At 56.4% G+C, this 19,204-nt stretch overlaps 4 protein-coding genes across 4 annotated transcripts; 1 reads left to right on the top strand and 3 right to left on the bottom strand.

Annotated features, from left to right (window-relative positions):
- Positions 1-1,449: 1,449 nt before the first annotated feature.
- Positions 1,450-3,614, bottom strand: LOC311200381 (basic phospholipase A2 A-like). Its single transcript, XM_084274593.1, has 5 exons — positions 3,512-3,614; positions 2,966-3,022; positions 2,651-2,786; positions 2,060-2,166; positions 1,450-1,917 (listed from the first exon to the last, which is right to left on the bottom strand). Exons 2-5 carry the CDS (start codon positions 3,003-3,005, stop codon positions 1,793-1,795), a joined length of 408 nt encoding a protein of 135 aa, XP_084130719.1. The 5' UTR covers positions 3,006-3,022; positions 3,512-3,614; the 3' UTR covers positions 1,450-1,792.
- A 323-nt stretch (positions 3,615-3,937) lies between these two features.
- On the bottom strand, positions 3,938-4,821 carry LOC311200306 (basic phospholipase A2 homolog blK-PLA2-like; the record flags this gene model as incomplete). The annotated part of the gene is made up of 4 exons (XM_084274507.1): positions 3,938-4,062; positions 4,149-4,255; positions 4,376-4,520; positions 4,782-4,821. The coding sequence occupies 4 exons, from the start codon at positions 4,819-4,821 to the stop codon at positions 3,938-3,940; spliced, it is 417 nt and encodes a 138-aa protein (XP_084130633.1).
- A 1,975-nt stretch (positions 4,822-6,796) lies between these two features.
- On the bottom strand, positions 6,797-8,297 carry LOC311200382 (phospholipase A2, membrane associated-like; the record flags this gene model as incomplete). The annotated part of the gene is made up of 4 exons (XM_084274594.1): positions 6,797-6,942; positions 7,259-7,365; positions 7,639-7,783; positions 8,261-8,297. The coding sequence occupies 4 exons, from the start codon at positions 8,295-8,297 to the stop codon at positions 6,797-6,799; spliced, it is 435 nt and encodes a 144-aa protein (XP_084130720.1).
- Positions 8,298-15,933: 7,636 nt separating this feature from the next.
- On the top strand, positions 15,934-16,809 carry UBXN10 (UBX domain protein 10; the record flags this gene model as incomplete). Its single annotated transcript, XM_084274460.1, has 1 exon — positions 15,934-16,809. One exon carries the CDS (start codon positions 15,934-15,936, stop codon positions 16,807-16,809), a length of 876 nt encoding a protein of 291 aa, XP_084130586.1.
- Positions 16,810-19,204: the final 2,395 nt, after the last annotated feature.

The following is a 19,204-nucleotide window of genomic DNA, read 5'->3' on the forward strand; positions in this document are numbered from 1 at the left end:
GCCTACCCCTGCCTTCATCACTCACAGGGAAACTGAGGCAGGGAACAAGGATGCTACTTGTGTACAAACTGGAGAGATGATGAGAAAAGGGAACTCCAGTCAGGGCCTCAGCAAAATCTCTTCCGCCATCTGGCACGTGCCGTTTGCCCCGTCAGCACTCCGGGCCAGTTTAAGTAGTTCTGTGGGATGGGGGCAAGTTAATTAGCTGGACCAGGGCTTGTCATAATTCAGGGTTTTCTGAATTCTGTTTTTATCACAGGGGAGCAGGATTTATTTTTGGGCATCAAATTGGCTGAGCTACCAGGTGAATCACCCACCGCCCAAACTCCTCTACCTGTGGCAGGTTTCCTAGTAGCCCCTCTCCAAAAGTGAAGCACCCCCTCCCTCCCACCCCTGGGCTGAACTCTCGTCCCTAGGAGGATGTGGATTTTGATATGCAAATCACAACTTTTACAGCTCCAATTTATTGCCAGATACCGATAGGGTGCAGCATCTGAGCCAACACATCAGCACTCAGGGCTCCCTGTGCCTGGGTTCATACAGCCAGCTGTCCAAGAGGAAGGATGGGTAGATAGTTAAAATCCACCCAGAATTCAAACAGGGAAAGTGTGTTTCGGTTCATCCTGGCCTGCAATCTGTCTTCCTGATCGCCCCTGTCCCACCTTGGTGAGGATTTGATCCTCCATTAATGCCTTGCAAACAGCAGCTGTCGGGCAAAGAGCTGCCCACTCCTTCCTCCTCTTCCCCAGAACCCAACGCTGCTGGATGAGGAGGATGGTAAAGGTTTGATTATCTTTGTGGGAAGCCTGGTCCTGTGGACTTCTGGGGCAAGCCAGGGTTGGAATTACAGCTGCTGCTATCCAGGACATCAGTCCCTGGGGAAAGCACTGAGACCTCCCAGGAGGGGTCAACCCTGCAGAGCTGGAAACGTGTGTGCTGGAGATGCTATGGTGGTTGGGGGTGTGAAGCAGCCACGGCCTAACCTGCCTTTTCCTCGGGGATGTGCTTGGGGTTACAGCAGAATTGGGCCAAAACATTCTTTTCTGGTGAGAAATCTGTTTTTCCTCTGCACTGGCCGTGAGGCAAGAGCAAGCTCCCAGCCACCCCATCGCAGCGAACGTTGCCAGCACCCAGCCCTCCCACAGCATCCAGCCTGCCTGCAGCCCTTTGCACTGCCTTTGATGTCTCTATCTCAAAGCAGCAGCAAATTTTCGGGGCCTGACAGCTTAGGGCCAAGCAAGGGGGCAGTTCAGGGGTGCAGGCACGTATCGGTTGGAGATGCATCACTTCTTGGGTGCCATTTATTTTTCCTGGGTATTTCAGTGGGTGATACCTAGTGAAGAGGTGAGCTGCTCCCTGCCAGGGGTGGTGAGTCACATCACACCAAGGCCTGATGTTTTGCTCTCTATGGTTTTATTTCAGAGCAACAGAAGAGAATCCATAGCGAAGCAAAAAGCAGAGGGAGCTGCCAGGCCACAGGGAGAGCTCAGGCCAAGGGGAAATGAGTGTCAGCGCGGAGGCTCGGGCTGGTTTCCATTTCGCCCTCCACAGCGACGAGATGCAGGTGTCCCACCCCTCCCTTGTTTTTCTGTGCTGAAATGTTGCATCTGCACCACTCTCCCTCCTCCAACCGGGTGTCCGCTTACGCAACTTTGCAAGAGGGTTGTTGTCCTCCTGTGGAAGCCAGAAAAGCCCCGAGGAGACCTGCCAGGGCTGGGAAACGCTCCCAGCACCATGCGCCGTTCCTTTACTTGTCAGCCTGGAGGTGGTTTTGCAAAGAGCCCCTTTTGCTTCAACACCACCCAGCTCGTCCCTGACACCTGCTGCGAGGTCGGAGCAGCCCCCGGCCGCGCATGCGGCAGAGCTGGGCCGCCCGCTCACATCTGCAGGCCCCTCTCTGGCACCAGGTCCCGGACCCTGCAGGGACCAGAGAGAAAACATGGCTGAGACCAGCTTTTTGGGGAGATACCTGAGGAGCTGCCACCCAAAAAGGGCACCACAAAGGAGAGGGAGATGGTCTGGAATGAGACAATCCCAAACCGCAGCTGCGGGGACTCACTGCAGGTGGGGATTCCTGCCTGGGGGACTGAGATGGGCTGGATTGGTCCCACACGGCACTGGCGAGCAGCCAGCTTGGCGTAGCAGCAGGCACGGAGCAGGCAGCACCTGCAGTGAGAAGGAGAGCCTGGCTTTATTGGCACGCGGCGGCAGCAGCTTCTGACCTACCTGAAACAGGCTCTGCCAGTGAGGTGGGAAGAGCCACCAGCGTTTGCTTCCTCCTCCTGCTTGGAGTCCCCCAGGAGCTGCTCTTCCCAGCCCATTCTCAGGCCAAGCTGGTTCTCTGCCTCCCCACAAAGCCCTGCGGTGCCCCAGGAGCTCGGTGCATCCTGGTGTTGGGACCATCCTTTCTCACTGGAGCCATCCCACTGAGTTCAGCCAGTTGTCCCTGGCATGAGCCCAGGGGTGAATGCTGCCTTGTCCCCTTTCCCTGAAACCTGTTCCCTTCCTGTTGCCGCCCATTGCTTCGTCTGCGTTCTGCAAAGCCTCAGAAGATGCTACCAGGGTTGCTCATAAGCCCCAGGGTTACCCCAGGGCCAGTGCCACCCATCCCAGGGCCAGTGCCACCCATCCCAGGCTGTGCTGCCTGTACCGGTCCATGGAAGCCCTCGGCGTGCCGCTGCCACCCCATCCTGAGTAGCAGCCACGGGCAGTCAGGTTCCCTACGGTGCTTCCCTCAAGTCCCGGAGCGAACTTGCGTGGGTACTTCCCATGGGCTGTGAATACACCTGGAGGCACCAAAAAATGGGATTTTGGCAAGTTATATACAGAAACAATGCCTAGGGAACCAGCGGGGGGAGAGGAGAGCTTTTCAGGGGGGCTCCCCAGGGAGACCAGGGGAGTTTGGGGATGCTCCCGGCACCAGCACAGGAGTGCAGCCTGGCTACCGTCCTTTGGCCGTGCTTACTGCAGGTGAGCAGCACCACCAGCATCAGTAGGACCTTCATCTTCCTCTCACCCAGCCCTGGGAGAAGAAACAGAGGACAGGTTCAGCCAGGCAGCGTGGCCGGCTGAGGGGAGCTGCCTTGCAAACCTTGCCCCTCTAAAATCAGATCAAATCACCCCAAAATTTGGAGGGAGGGAGGCAGCCGTTCCCCTGTGCATCTCTGTTGCTGCCTCTTGGCTGGAAGCAAACACTTTGTGAAGCTGCTCCACCACACAAGCATCTCCCACCTCCCTTCCTGCTGCTTTTAGCACCCAGGGCATCACTTCACAGCAGCAGTGCAGCTTCTCCCCAGAACTACAGCATCCTGGCTGGGGTTTCTTAACCTAAAAGTGATGACACTCTATATCCAGGCAGGGATAATAGCGGGAAGTTCTTTTCCCTGCCTGTAGATAGAGCGTCATTGCCTGCTGCCTCCTCCCAACATCCCCCCCCCCCAGCATTTTGGGCTCTGTGGCAGCAATGCAACCTCACTGGCGCAGCAGCAGGGTGAGGGTGGGAGTAGCTCACCGGTAGATCGCTCCAGCTCTGCTCCCTCGCTGCCAGCCCGTCCTCCCAGGGAGAGTGCTGCCTTCCGAGCCTGGCTTATGGGCTCCCAACTGGAAGCACTGAAATGACTTGTCTGTCCCAAAAATGCTTTACGCTACGCCCCTTCCCTCGCCAGCCAACTTCCCCCTCCCTGCGGGCTGCAGCCTGGAGTGACGCGGGGGCCGAGGCAGAGTTTGTGCAGAGTTTGGGCTGTCTTTGGGGAGGATGATACTGAGTATTTACGGGGATTTCTCTTTCTGCCCAGCAGCAGCTCACAGAGGACTGGGACAGCTTTAAGCACATTGTTTATTTTCACACAGATTAAATACACAGCCACACGAACACTGCACACAGATGATCTGGATGCTGAACCAATGTGCGTGCTCCAGCCCTGCATCCCAGCTCCCATCAGTGGCACTGGGTCTTGGCGTAGAATTGGTACCATGTGTTGTAGCTTCTGATGTTTCGCCTCAGGCAAAGCACCAGGCTCCGGTCGCACTCGCAGGAGAAGTGGGCGCAACTTGATCTCGATTCTGTGGGCAGAGAGGAGCCCAGGGTCACTCTGGCTCGGGAGAGGGGTGACACCCCCCCCCCCCCCCCTTTACCAGGTCCAACTTACTGCAGGAGAGGCTGCCACTGTGCCAGCTGTAGCGGTATCTCTGCATCTTGGCATCGCAGCCGTATCTCATGAGGCTGTCGTAGCAGGTATCATGCAGCTGGCAGCATCTGTATGGGAGTTTGAGACTTTGGGGACTGGGGATTTTTTTGCCCCCTGCCCCCCTCCCCCCCTATTTGAAACCACACAAGGATGTCTTAGGACAGGGTGGTTTTTAAGGGGATGCTTACCTGTCTGTGGCATCCTTGGGCTGCCCTTTGCCCCCAATGCCGCAGTAGCAGCCATAGAAGGCGTAATACAGCAAGGCGTTTTTCCCTGTCACCTTCGTGATCATCTTCTGCAGCTCCCAGAGACTCCCGCAAGCCGGGGTGGAACCTGGGCAGGGGAAAAGGGGACTCACGCTGATCCCTGGCTCAGCCCCCCCAAAACTGGTATGTCACAGAATGGCGATGTCTTAAAAATGAGCAAGTAGGTGCAACAGAGAGGAAACATATTCCCAGCTCAGTGCAGGAGAGTTGTTGCATGCTTGGGAGGGGTGATGATGGGGAAGGGATAAGAAATCACCAGCCTGGTCCTGATTTCTACGGGTGGAAGTGCATGGAGAGCCATGGGACTGGTGAGAGCGCAGACACTTACCCAAGGCAAGCAGCACAGCCAAGGCGAGGACAGATTTCATCTTGCCAATAGCCCTGCAAGAGGAAACCAAACCATTTCCCCCTTGGATCAAAGCCTTTCTTTTTTACTTGTCCCCCCTCCGTCTTGTCTGGGGACAGAGATGTTCCCACCTCTGGGGATTAGGGGAGATAAGGGGGTGAGGACTTTGTGCCTGTTGCCATCGCTTCAGCACAAAGCACTGCTGCATCGGGGATGGGAAGTGATGGAAATCAGATGAGGGAGGAGTGGGGAAAAGAGAAAACAAAGGGAAAGGAAGAAAAGTCAGAGAAATGATCGGCCTTTGAGAGCTGCACCCCACCACTCTGGCCCTGGGCTGGCATCTCAGGTAGCTTCTCCCTTGCTCCTGCTTTCCTGGCGTGAAGCTGGCTGCCTGCTTGCACCGCAGTGTTTTCGGTTAAAGGAGGGAAATGGGGCAGAGTGTTCCTCCATCGCCGCTTACCTCAGGAAAGCCGCCGCTCGCTTGCAGAGCCCTGCACCCCTCGGGGCTTCCTTTATATAGGGTCTGCTCGTTTCACCCACATCACGCCGACCGGGTTTTTCTGCAGAGGAGAAGACACCATCCTTCCTCTTTACAGGAATACAAGAAATCCCCCCTCACACCCCAACTCTGTACCTCACATGCAAGGGCCAGCACCGGGTGGGATGAGCTGGTGAAACAGCGTGATGTCCAGCCCAAGGAGGAAGCCAACGCTATCTGCCCCCGGCCGGAGGTGCCTGAGGGCATTTTTCCCCACCCTTCTCAGCACCACAGTGCCATATCGGGGTGGCAGCAGGGGGGAAATAACAAACCTGATTCAGCTTTTGCGTGCCAGCATCCATGAACGAAATGGGTTTGGGGTTTTTGAGGGATCACACGGTTTGGGAACCATCCTGCTGCTGCGCCACGCTGCCACAGTGATGCAGAGCAAGTTACAGTTCTATGGGAAAAGTGTAGGGACAAGACAAATGTGGGTCCCCAGAAGCACAGGGTTACGCAAACACCGCATGATTAAATGCTCGCCCACCAGGAGAGGGGAATGAAGCAAAAGGTGGGTGATTCCAGCTTCTCCTTGTTTCTCTGTATGATTTTCTCCCACCTCCTTGCTTGCAAACCCTCTGCAGGGACCCTATGGAGAAACCATTTAGTCACCACCTTGCCCGCCTTCCAAAATCAGCATCCACCCTGGGATGGGTGAAGCTTTCAACTCTTCCTTCCTCTGTGGATAGTTATTCCTCAGGAGGGTCTGAAATGCCCTGCATTTCCCCACTGCCGTGACTCCTGTAAGAACACCTTTTGGCCACACGTCTCCTTCCCCTCAATGCATCGTTCTGTTTCAGCTCTGTGAGCAGCCCAGGGGTGCTGGGAGAAGCCAAAACACCCCCCCCCCCAGCTGCCATCCGGGCTTGTGGCCGGGGAAGTCATTTCGTTGACAAACCCCAACACGTTTCACTCGGTGGAGCCCGTTTGTCCCTGGTTCTTGATGCGAAGTGCTCCTCTGTAGCTGCCAACCCAGCAGCAGCTATTGCTCCATGGCAGGATACGGCTGGTGGGGTAAATAACTGACTGTGAGTTACAGCTGCTCATCAGACCCTTGGCTTTGCGAAAATCGTGGGGGGTCAGATGGAAAAGTGCTCCCCAGGCTTGGCCCAGGTGCAGTGCCTCAAATCTCAGTGACTCCAACAGGAAAAAAACCCCAAACCCATGGAGAATGATTTTGGATACCTTTTATTTCATTGTCTTTGCTGGGAAATGAAATCAAGAGAGAAAACAGAGAATAAAGAAGGACAAGATGGAAGCTGATGAGCCTTCCTGGGAACTGGGGGAAATCTCCCTCTGTAATGGGTGTGTGCTCTCCCTCAGCCTGAGCATCGCCTTGCCAGGAGGGAGCCTTGCTGGCTCCAGCTCCACTCAGCCCCCCATGTCGGGGCCTTCTTGCGGTAGCCATGGGGAAAGCAAGTCAAAACAATCTGCACCCTCGCGTGCAGATTCCCCTTCCTCAGCACTGGGGCTTATTTCCCTGACATCTCAGCTTGAAATAGAAGCGGTAGGAGCTATTGTAGGAATGCACAGTGCTGGCGAAGCACGAAGCCACCGCCCTGTCACACAGGCAGGTCTCTCTCTTGCACCAGTTCTTTTCGGTACCTGCGAAGGAACAAACAACGCCCCTGCTGTTCTCTGTGGTGGCTTTTCCAGCTGCCAGCGGTGCATCCCCTTGGAGCACCCCAGATGCCTGGAGCCGCTCAGGGGAAGCACGTGAAGAAGCGTATTGCGGTGCTCGCCCTCTCCAACCCACCCACATCCGTTTATCAGACACTACTGTCCCCCACCCCCCAGGGCTGTTTTCATCCCCACTGGGGGTGGCAGGGACAGGGTGGGGGGAAATACCATCCCCTGATGCAGGGCTGGGGTGCTGGGGGGAGCAGGGCTGGCTCCCCCCTCTCTGCTCAGCGGTACTCACTGCAGATGACCTCTCTGTCAGCGATGCTATAGTGGTAGGGGGTTATCAGGGGTCTGCACTTGTTCTCTCGCAGCTTCCTGTAGCAGCAGTCATGGGCATGGCAGCACCTACCCAGGGAGGGACACACACACACATCTCAAACCACTGTCTCAGCACCCCCTTGCCACACTTGGATGGTAAAGGGAGGGGCCAGCCTCCAATTCAAGGTGAGCAGGAGCAGGGAGTGAGGAGGCAGCAGAATACTGTGGCCAGGGAACAGCACAGAACCCCTCTCTTCAAGCACACCAGTGCCAGCCGGCTGCCAGCAAGGAGCTTTTTAGGGACCCCCCCACATGTCCTGCACTGGGGTGGGGAGTGGTGCTGGCTGTCCCAGTACTCACCAGTCGGTGGAGTCCAGGGGGGTGCCTCTGCCACCGATGCCACAGAAACACCCGTACCAGCTGTAGGCGAGCAGGGCGCTCTTCCCTGTCGTCGACTTGATCATCCGCTCCAGCTCCAAAATGCTGCTGCGGGCCAGCAGCAGCCCTGCAGAGAGGCAGAGGGACACACTCGTACCCGGCACAGGGATTCAAGAGCTCCAGCATTGCTGGAAATGCATGCTGTCAGGCAGGCAAACCCTAAGAAACCTCCCCCCCCCCAAAAAAACCCCTCAGGATTATGTCTGGTTTCTGCTGCTACCCGGTTCGGCCTGGCAGACGGTATTGCTCTGTGTGGCCATGCCACACTTGCCTCCTGCAACCAGCCACACTGCCAGGATCAGCGCTGGGCTTCAACAGGCAGCAAAGCAGGAGACAAAAAGGCTGCAGCACCTCTTAAACTAAACATGGAGCTGAGCATCCCAAAGCCTTCCCATCAGGAAGGGCCTCTGGAACCCGGCAGTGCTACGCCAAGTGTTAGAAACTACAAAATTCAAACAAACCCCTGAGTGGTGCACAAAGGCTCCGGGTTTGCGACGTCTTTTTGCCACACAGATGAGATCCCGGCCTGGCTCAGGGCACTTACCGCAAGCCAAGAACACAGCAAAGAGGAGATTCTTCATCCTCAGGCTGGCCCTGGAGAAGGAAATGGCAACGGCGGGCGATGAGCAGCACGTCAGGGGCAGGACAGATGCTGCCCCCCAGGCATGGAGCTGATGGGGTGCACCCGGGCAACACCGTGTTGGTGACATTAGAGTGACTGTGGATACACGGCATTGTGAAGGCGTCCCCGTGCCCTAGAGCACCCCTGATGCCCGATGGGGCCTCCTGACTCTGGTTTCAGGATGTGGCGCTTGGCAGGGATGTGTATGGGGACACAGTGGTTGTGCTGCATGGGCCTGACAGAGCAGCTCACCGTCTGCAGCCTCCCACTGCCGCCCTCCTCCCCCTCTGCCCCTGGCTGTCTGATGAAATCAGAGGGCAATAAACCCCCCTCCCCCTCTCCTTACCCGGCCTGGACTTCACATCTCCGAGACTGCCGGCTTAGCAGGTTCACTTTATATAGCTGGTGAGGCCCACCCCCTCCTCTGCCTGTGCTGCCGGCACTGCCCATTGCAGAGCAGGCCTCGCCGAGCGGCCCCTCGCTGAAGGAGAAGGTTCCCATCCTTCCCAAAGCACGAATTTCCTCGCAACAGTGCATCCCTCCATCACCTCCCTCCTGCTCATTGTCTGGGCATGGAGCTGTCTCCATCTCAGGCTGACACAGCTCCGACATGAGGCCAGTTGAGGTCTCAGATGTGGTTTTAGAAGTGGTGGGATTCGGTCAGTGCTTGGTTTTGCCAACTCATGGTTTTTCTGGGGTCTTTCTCTTGCGATTGCCTCTCCAAATCCACCTCTGCATCCAAACCTGGTCAAGTGGAACGGCAAAGGGAGGACAGTGTATGCTGTGGGACATTTCCTGAGTCTGTGGTTTTCCTGTCCTCTGCCCTCGGGGCACTGGATACCCCGGACTGCATGGGCAAGGAGTCTGCCACATCAAATCAGCAGCCAAAGCTGGGAACACCATGGGAACACTTTTCGAATACAGTTTATTTAATTACAGTAACACAAAAGCACTAGGCAGGGAGGCAGAAAACCAGAGGAGATAAGGAACAAAAGCCATTGTCTGCCCTGAGAAACTGCAGGGCCAAGAGCAAACACACAGGAGCATGTATCAGGCACGTATGCAGGGCTCCACCCTCGGTAAGGAGCCAGGCTTGTAGGGAAAGGAATTTGGGGTGAGGGATTGCAGGGAAATGGCCCCAGGGTCTGTCCTGCAAGAAGAAAAACCCTTGGGGCATTTCTCGAAGGCCACCAAAGCTGTTCACTGGAGGGATGTTACCTCATGGCTGTCCCCTGAGGCTGGCAGAGGTGTTCCTCCCAGCTTTTCTTCCCTCTAACTGTTTATTTCCTGCTGCCAGGTGGAAGAAAAAGCCATCCAAGCCTGGCATGGAAAGGATGGGGGACAGCAGCTCACCCACATCCTCAGTCAGGCATGCCCACTCACCACCTGCCTGAGAAACCATCTTGAACCTCTGTGATGCAAACCCAACTTTCCCCCTTCCCACTCTCCCCACCTGACTTGTAAATGCATCCCTGACACTTAAACATCCCCTCATCCATGAAAAGCTTCCAGTCCAGAGGATTTTGCCCATGATTCTCTGCACTACTCCTGCTCATGTGCTTTGGTGTTGCTGATCACACAGAATCACAGGGCATTAGGAGTTGGAAGGGACCTCAAAAGCTCATCTAGTCTAGCCCCTGCCAGAGCAGGATCACTCAGACTACATCACACAGGAACGGATCCAGGCAGGTTTGAATGTCTCCAGAGAAGAGAACTCCCCAAGCTCTCTGGGCAGCCTGTCCCAGGGCACTGTCACCCTCACAGAGAAAAAGTTCCTATGTTCCCATGGAACCTCCTCTGCTCCAGCTTGCACCCATTGCACCTTGTCCTATTGCTGCCATCCCTGAGAAGAGCCTGGCTCCATCCTCCTGACTCTCGCCCTTTACATATTTGTAAACATAAATAAGGTCACCCCTCAGTCTCCTCTTCTCCAGCCTAAAGAGGACCAGCTCCCTCAGCCTCTCCTCATAAGGAAGGGGTTCCACTCCATCACCTTGGTGGCGCTGTGCTGGACTCTTTCAAGTAGTTCGTGTCCTTCTAGAACTGAAGAGCCCAGAACTGGACACAATATTCCAGGTGTGGTCTCACCAGATCTGGGTCCATGTCCTTTGGGGTGGCTTTGCTTCTGTGTTGGCCCAGACTGGGAAAGATGGCCCTGATCTTCCCAAGATTTTGCCGTAGTTTGGTTAAACCTGTGTGAAAGGCACAGTCTGGGGACCTGGAGAGAGCCCAGAGGGCTGGGATCCACAGGTGAATTTAACTAGATCTCCTCATTTTAAGCCTTCCCTTTCCGCAGGGCATCTCAGGACGGAGATAAACCCTCTCTTCAACCAAGCCACGAACCCCGAGGGCGTAAAACCCACCCGTGGACATTACTACCAGATAGAGCAGGATCAGCCTTCCTGTGGCACAGTGAGAGGTGTGACCCCCGCACAGCTCCCTGCTCGGGCCTTACTGGAGTGTAAATACACACGGTGCTTTGATCTGCAAAGCATGTGTCTTCCCTGCAGTGGCTGAACGTCCCATGGATGGGATCAGCTGGCCGGGAACTATTTTCTTAACTTTTTTGCTTTGATCTTCTCCCACCCATGGGGTGGGAAGGTAGATAAGGTAGATAAGTTATCTTAAGTTATTTATTGCTTCTTTGGTAGGCATCTGTTGTTTGGGAGAAGCATCTGGTTAACCAGCAGTGGGATTAAAAGGGATTAGCTGGGGGAGATGGAATTACAGAATGTTTTGGATTGGAAGGGACCTCAAAGACCATCCAGACCCACCCCCCTGCTGTGGGCAGGGACACCTCTCACCAGCCCAGGCTGCTCAAGGCCCCATCCAACCTTGAACACCTCCAGGGAGGGAGCATCCACCACCTCCCAGGCACCTTGTGCCAGGGCCTTACCACCTTCAGAGTGTAGAATTTCTTCCTAATATCCAAACTAAATCTCCCCCCTTCCAATTTAAAACCATTCCCCCTCATCCTGTCACTCCAGGCCCTTCTAAAAAGTCCCTCCCCAGCTTTCCTGTAGCCCCTTCATGGTCTGGAAGGTGCTGTAAGTTCTCCCTGGACCCTTCTCTTCTCCAGGCTGAACCAGCCCAACTCTCCCAGCCTGGCTTCACAGGAGAGGTGCTCCAGCTCTCGGATCATCTTCCCGGCCGGCTCCAGCCTCGCTCCGAGAGGCTCCATCCTCGTGTGGGTGCCAGGGCTCCCGCAGCCAACGCGCCCGGCTCGGGACCCTCGGGGATGGGGTCTCGGGGCTCCCCCAGCGCGGCTGCTCCCGGCGCAGCCCCGCGGCCCGATGCCACGGCACACACAGCGCGGCTTCTCCAGGGGCGCCCGGTGCCGCTTCGGGCTCACCCGCGGGGGGACGGGGCCTGGGGCGGCTGCGTGGGAGGGGGTCCCGCCGCCACCCCCTGCCCGCGTACGGCCACGGCCCCGCGGCGGGACAGCACGGCCGGAGCCCAGCCTGCTGACACCCCCGCAACGGGCGGGCACGGCGCGACCCGAGCCGGCGCGGACGGCGGCTGGAGGACTACGGCCGGCGGCGCTCCGGCCGCTTCGTCTCTGTGGTTGCGGAGCGGGGCCTGCCACGCGACCGGAAACGGGGCGGTCGCTGTGGCAACGCGGCTGTGTTTGCTGGCGGGCGCGGGCGGCCCGGGGCGGCAGGTGAGCGCCGGGGCCGGGGCCGGGGCCGGGGCCGGGGCCGGGGCCGGGCCGGGCTGGGCTGGGCTGGGCTGGGCTGGGCTGGGCTGTGGAGTTGGGGTATAGGGCCAGGAGCCTGGCTGTAGGGCTGGGGAGGGGGGCTGTAGGCTCAGAGTTGTGCTGTGAGGCTGGGGTCTGTTGAGCTGTAGGGCTGGGGAGGTGGCTGTATGCCCAGGGCTGAGCTGTAGGGCCGGGGCCTGGCAGTGCGGCTGTGGAGTTGGTTTGTAGGGCTGGGCTCTGGCTGTAGAGTTGGGTTATAGGGGCGGGGAGTGGGGCTGTAGGGCTGGGACTTGGTTGTGAAGTTGGGCTGTGGGGCTGGGGAGTGGGGTAGGGACCTGGCTGTGGGACTATGGAGCCAGGCGTAAGCTCAGCCGTAGGGCTGTGCTGTGCTCTGTGTCTGTGCTGTAGGGCCAGGGACTCAGGGGCTGCCTGCCCTCCTGGGCCCTGGAGTTACGGTGTTTTGGCCTGCCTGTGGGCTGAGCCATCCCTGACCGCAGTTGCCCACCCTAGTGTCAAGCGTGCCATGCTGCAGACAGCCCCCATGGTGAGCCTCTAACGTGTCCTGCAGCGAAGTGGCCCGGGCCCTCGCTGAGGAGGGCCCCGCCCCAACACAGCAGGTTGTTCTGTTCTGGGGTGTTTGTCCTTTGAGCTGGGATGTTACTGGTGATAGCTGGGAACTGCCCCAGCGTGCTCAGAGGTTCCTCTTTGGAGGATAACAAACTTCAGCGTGTTGCCCTGGAGTTTATTTGTTAGAGGCAGTAGAGGAAAGGCACATCCCTCTGCCCTCCCCTGAACTCCTAGGAAACTCCAAGGAGTCACTTGGGCAGCAGCGTGTCGCTCTCCATGGCTCTGCTCAGTGCTGACCAATGTCATCTGCCCAGTCTTGTGCAGGGCCTTTGACATGTCCCCCCACCACACCCTTACCTCTAAATCAGAGAGATGTGGATTTGGTTGAAAGAACGGAGCCAAAGGGTGGTGGTCAATGGGTCTGTGTCCAGGAGGGGACGGTGACATGTGGTGTCCCCCAGGGTTCTGTCTTGGGACCGGTGCTCTTTAACATCTTTATCAATGACATGGATGATGGAATTGAGTGCACCCTCAGCAAGTTTGCAGGTGACACTGAGCTGAGTGGTGTGGTGGACACAAGAGAAGGAAAGGAGCCACCCAGGGGGATCTTGATGGGCTAGAAAATGGCATGGATGAACCTGATGAGGTTCAACGCTGTGTCGGGTCTTGTGCCTGGGATGGAGCAATCCCAGACACAGATACAGGGAGAAGGGCTCCTGGAGAGCAGCCCTGTGAGAAGGGCCTGGGGGTTTTGGTGGGGGAGACACTTCCCATGAGCCAGCAGTAGCTCTTGCAGCTTGGAAGGGCGATGGGATCCTGGGCTCCATCAGCAGAGGGGTGGCAGCAGGGACAGGGAGGGGATTGTCCCTCTCTGCTCTGTCCTTGTGAGGCCCCATCTGGACTCCTGTGTCCAGAGCTGGGGCCCAACACAAGGAGGATGTGGGGCTGGTGGAGAGGGGTCAGAGGAGCCACAGGGATGCTCAGAGGGCTGGAGCAGCTCCCCTATGGAGAGGCTGAGGGAGCTGGGCTGGTTCAGCCTGGAGAAGAGAAGGCTGTGGGGGGACCTCACTGCAGCCTCCCCGTCCCTGAAGGGAGCAGAGGAACAGGAGGGGAATCAGCTTGTTAAAGGGCAGAGACTGGCAGGACAAGGGGGATGGAGTGAAGCTGGAGGAGGGGTGGTTTAAATTAGCTATTAGAGGTAAGTTCTTTCCAGAGAGAGTGGTGAGGGGCTGGAAGGGGCTGCCCAGAGAGGGGGTGAGTGTCCCATCCCTGGGGGTGTTCAAGGCCAGGTTGGATGGGGCCCTGGGCAACCTTGTGTAGCTCCAGGCCTGGAGGTTGGTGTCCCTGCCTGTGGCAGGGGGTTGGAGCTCTGTGATCCCTGGGGTCCCTTCCAACCCAGACCAGGCTGGGATTCCATCCCCAAGCAGCTTGGCTCTGCCCTGGCTTTGCTCAGCGTCGGTTTGCTGAGTTTCCATTTCCCTGGGGTGAGGAGGGACCCAGCTTCCAGTAACCTGTTGCTGGCAAAGGGCTGTGGAACAACCGCAGTGTCTGTTCCTTTCGCTTTCTCCTTTGCTGTTGGGTGCTGGGCAGCAGGCGAGTCCGACTGTTTCGTTCCCAGAGGATGTCAAGCGGTCACAGTTGGCTTTTTTTCCCCTTTTCCCCCTTCAATTCCGGCTACACAAACCTCAGAAAGGGAAGAGGAGGCGTGTGACCCTGTCCCACTTCTCCAAAACACTGCTGGGGGGTCATGGCCTGGTTGTGGGAGCTTTTGGGCTGCTCGTCCCAGTAGAGCACAGGTGGGTTAAATGGGGAACACGCAGAACGTGGCTTCACCTTTTACAGGGGGTTGGTACCGATCGCTCCCTGTGAAACAGCTTCCAGGAGCAGAAGTCAGAGTGGGGTTCTCTCTGTTGAATCAGACCCATCCCAAAGGTCTGCAGAGACTTTTTAGGAGCAAAGCAGAGTAAGTGTTACCCAAAAGCCTGCAATGGGACCTTCACCTGCCAGCACAGGGCAGGGAAAAGGCCAGCTCTGTGCTCTGAAGTTCTCTCCTGTTCTCAGTGAGCTTCTAGCTTCAGGGAGGGAAAAAGAAAAGTTGCTGTTCTTTCCATCAAAAACTTTTGGTTGGGGAAGGGCAGAACTTTCCACCATTCCAAGGCAGCTTTAAACCATTCCTGACAAAGGCAGCACCTGTAAATACACAAATCACAGACTGAGTAACCTGGGGAGGGACCTCCAGACCCCATCCAGTCCCACCCTGCAGTGAGCAGGGACATCTTCACTAGAGCAGGTTGTTCAGAGCCCATCAAGCCTGACCTTGAATGTCTCCAGGGATGGGGCCTCCACCAGCTCTCTGGGCACCCTGTGCGAGTGTCTCACCACCCTCAGAGGGAAGAATTTCTTCCAATATCCAGCCTAAATCTCCCCTTTTCTAGTTTAAAACCATCACCCCTCTCCTATCTCTCTGTGCCCTCGGGAACAGTTCTTCCCCAGGTTTCTTACAGGCACCTTTCAGGACCTGGAAGGGGCTATAAGGGCCCCCTGGACCCTTCTCTTCTCCAGGCTGACCCAGCCCAGCTCTCCCAGCCTGGCTTCACAGCAGAGCTGCTCCAGCCCTTGATCATTTTTGTGGTCTCCTCAGGACACACTCCAACAGATCCATGTCCTCCTTGTGCTGAGGCTCCAAAGCTGGACACACTGTTGCAGGTGGGGTCTCCGCAGAGTAGAGCAAAGGGGACAATCCATCTCCTCTCTCCATCTGCTGGCCACGCCCCTTGGGATGCAGCTGGGATCTGATCCCATGGTCTGAGCCGTAGGGTTGCTGCCTGCCCACAGCATGACTCCAGAGGCTGATGGCTCTTACCAGCTGATGTGCAGGGAGAACGAGCTCTCTAGCAGCTTTCTGAGCAGTTTCTTCTCCCTCCGCTCCCTGGGTGTTGTCCCACAGGGGGGGTCGTTACCCGCTGGGCAGGACCCCGACACACACCCAGAGCAGAGGCACTGGATTTATTCCATGTCGGCACAGAGATGGGTGCTGGGTGGTAATTCCACACCACACACAGAAGTCCCTGCCCACTTCTCCTGCCTTCATTCCTCTCTGGCCATCCCCCAGCTCTCACGTTTCCTTTCTATCCATCTTTAGCTCTTCTCCAAGGATACTCTGGAGCGAAGCAGAGCTCTTTGAGTGCTTTGGGCCTTTGAGTCTTTCCCAAAGCAGGTCTGTGCATTGAACCCTGACCTAACCGGTGTCTGGGCACTAACCCAAACACATTTCTGCCCCTGTAAAGTGGAAACTTCTACTTTATAGATACCACAGGTGCCTGGAGAAGCGATGGCCACAGTGGCTGTTCTGACCTCAGCACCGTCTCGCCTCTACTTCCCTCCGAGCGCAGCAGCTGCCTTCTTGTGGACCAGCAGCCCCGACATGTACCTCACCAGGCCAAAATCTGCCAAGGGGCGCACAAGGCTGAGCTTCAGTTGCTCTCAGAGCCTGGAAGCCTGTCCTTGCCGAGTGCCGCCTTCGCCACCACCGCCACCTCCCCACCCGTTAGTGAACAGCCAGAGGGGATCGTCCACAAAACCGGCGTCTGGCCAGGTGTCTCCTGCGGAAATCCCAGAGCTCCTGCAGCAAGTGCCTTTGAGGACCTCCTCTTCCCTGAACAAATACAGAGTGCTCCCCTCCATCGGCTGCAGAAGCGCAGGGAGTGGTGCTGTGGAAGCAGTAGCTGAACAGACTGACAAGCTGAAGGTGAGTGAGGGGCGGGAGGACGACCCGAAAATCAAAGCTCTTCCTGGAGAACAAGGATCTGCCAGTGTATTGTCAGGAACTGCTGTCCCTAACGAAGGCAGCTCATGCACACAGCATCCTCCTGAGAAGCCAGGAAGAAAAATGAGACAGGAGAACCCTTTGATGTCAGCTGTAAGTGTGGAAGAGTCACTGAGAGAAGAGTCCCACCTACTGCTCGCTATCCGATCTCCCTCTGGTCAGAGGTTTGAGCAGCGTTTCAAGCCCACCGACAGTCTCCAGACGGTCCTTGCCGTGGCAGAACAGAAAATGTCAGCCCAATACCAGTGCTGCAGCATTGAGACGATGGAGGTGCCTCGCAGGAGCTTCTCTGACCTTGGGAGGTCCCTCCGTGAGTGTGGGGTTCTCCACAAGTCTGTGCTGTGCATCCGACAGAAGGAGCAGCACGATGCGGGTCTGTAGGCATGGACCCACCGTGGTGGGTTCCTCCAAAAACCAAGTCTGAAGTTTCCTGGGTCTACTTCTTCCCCATGTCATCTCCCAAACCCTCTCCTTGGAGCCAGCTGGTGTATATGTTCACATAGTATTCCCAGCAGATAGACCTGCTGCGTACACAGTGTCTTTTTCCACGCGTGCCAACACAAAGTGCTTCCTGAGCACCACCAACCTTCAGCCTTTCCAGGTGTTTTGAAGTTAATGTTGTTCTCTGCAAACTGAAACTTCTGAGCCCTCTCCCCTTGTCCTTTTCCATGTTGCAGGAAGGTCCCTCTCTGGAGAACCCCTTCAGTAGGTTACCATCATCCTGAACAACTCCTTGAGAGTGACCGAAAAGGAGATCAAACTCCAAACCCATCTAGCCAAACCAGTAACGACTCATTAATGGACTCTTGGGAAGTATTAAATTGCAAATCCAGCGGTGATACACCATGAGGGCTCAGCTCTTTGGGGGTAACCTCAGCACAGCTTTTAAAGGCCTTTTGAGGCCAGAGAGTTGTTACTGTGGCTGTACTGGTGAGCAGCAGGATTTTCTCTGTAGTTTCTCTCACTGCACTCAAGTGAGCTGAAGGTAAGGGTGGCTGGAGAGGTTGGGAGGATGGTGCAGATGTTTTACACCTTTGTGCAGGAACGAGTTGGTCTGGGAGTTTGTAGGAGGGTGCAGAGAGGTGGGTAATGATCTCTTCAGCTGGGTGACAGGAGATGGGCCAAGGGGCAATGGGCTCAAGCTGCCCCAGGGCAGGGTCAGAGCAGATGGGAGGGAAAAGTTCTTCCCTGGCAGAGCTGTGGGGCTGTGGCACAGGCTGCCCAGGGAGGGGCTGAGTCACCATCCCTGGGTGTGTTTAACAGAGGGGAGATGAGGTGCTCAGGGATCTGGTTTAGCACAGGACAGGAACAGTTGGACTCGATGATCTTAAAGGTCTTTTCCAACCTGTGATCCTGTGAAAGCAGGTGCTGCTTTGAGAATTTTAAAAATAAAAGCACAGTCATTGGATTTGACTGAGGAGTTGGCTCTGGCAGGGGACAATCATGTACCAAAACAGTGCTGAAAGAGGTCAGCAGGGGACAGTGGCAGCTTCTAGGTAAATAGGGTGTGGTTGTGCTTAACAGAAAACCATCTTCTAGGTTTCTAATGGGAATTCTTGTGGTTCAGAGGGTCAGTGTGCTACAGACCTGGACCACGTGCCACACAGACGAGTGCGTTTTAGTATTTCTGAGGTAAACACAACTGGTTTTTAAGTGACACAGAGCAGTAGCAGCACCAGAATGGCAGCAGAAAGCAGCTGGTGTGGCCCGAGAGATAATGACCTCCTTTGGAACCTGTGTTCAGGGTCCCCAGGGGCTCAGTGAAAATGTGGTCCCTGGTGAAACAGTGTTACCTACTGCTGCAGTGATGGAGGTTACGCAGTAGCAATCCTGGGGTCTCCCCGGGGTCTTCAGGGAGACCAGGGACTCCAAAAATCATGGGTGTTTTTAGTCAAACAGCAAGTAGCAAAGTGTTTCACTCAGGTTCAGGACCAGGAACCGGTTTCTGTGTTTAATTCAGCTTCAGGTGGTTAATTCCTTCTGACTCTGCTATGTTCTTTCTGAGCTCCAGCGTGTTTTCATGCTGTGTGGTGGTACAATCAATAAAACCTTTGGGGCTGAAACTTGACTTTAAAATACTTTATGCAAAGCAGAGGCTTGGCCATTGTGCCTCCTGTTGAACAAGAAACGTTGTTAATTTGTTGGCAAATACCTAGGGGACTGTCCAGGTCAGACTTTGGGTGTTCAGCAGCCTGTGCCATCTTGCTGTGCCTTCCTGGAGCTTCTCCCTCTGTCCGGAGCTGAGCACAAGACTGCAGCAAAGGAGGAAGCCCTGGGGTTGCCCAGGTGACTGCCCACCACCAGAGACATGGCTACCACCACGCAGGCAGGAGATCAGACAAGGGCTGGTGCTTTAACCCAGCACAGCTGGGAGCAGAGGCACAGCCCTCCTCGTGCTGGACTCTGTACCTCCTGTGTCTCCAGCCAAGGTGAAGCTGAAGGAGTTTGGTCCTTTAAAACTGGTCCCAGGCTGTGGGGGGTGCCTGTCACCCCAGCAGACTCCCCATCCTTCATCTCCATCCTCATACACCTGGCCCTCAATTCCCAGAGTCCGGTACCTGCTGTGGTAGGGTAACTGGGAAGGTCAGGGCGGTGGGAAGGGCATGCGCCTGCCTCTCTGAGGAGGGCCCTGTTTCCAATGCCCCCCCCCATCCCTTAGAGCCCTCCCTTTACCACAGGGGAGGGGATCCTCTGCTTCCCATGGAGCTTCTGTGCCCATGCCACCTCAGCAGCCCCCCACAAGCTGCTGGTCCCCAGCCTAGGCCAGCTGAAGCCC

This window comes from Gallinula chloropus (genome assembly GCF_964237585.1).
Source record: "Gallinula chloropus genome assembly, chromosome: 23".
Taxonomy (NCBI): Eukaryota; Metazoa; Chordata; class Aves; order Gruiformes; family Rallidae; genus Gallinula; species Gallinula chloropus.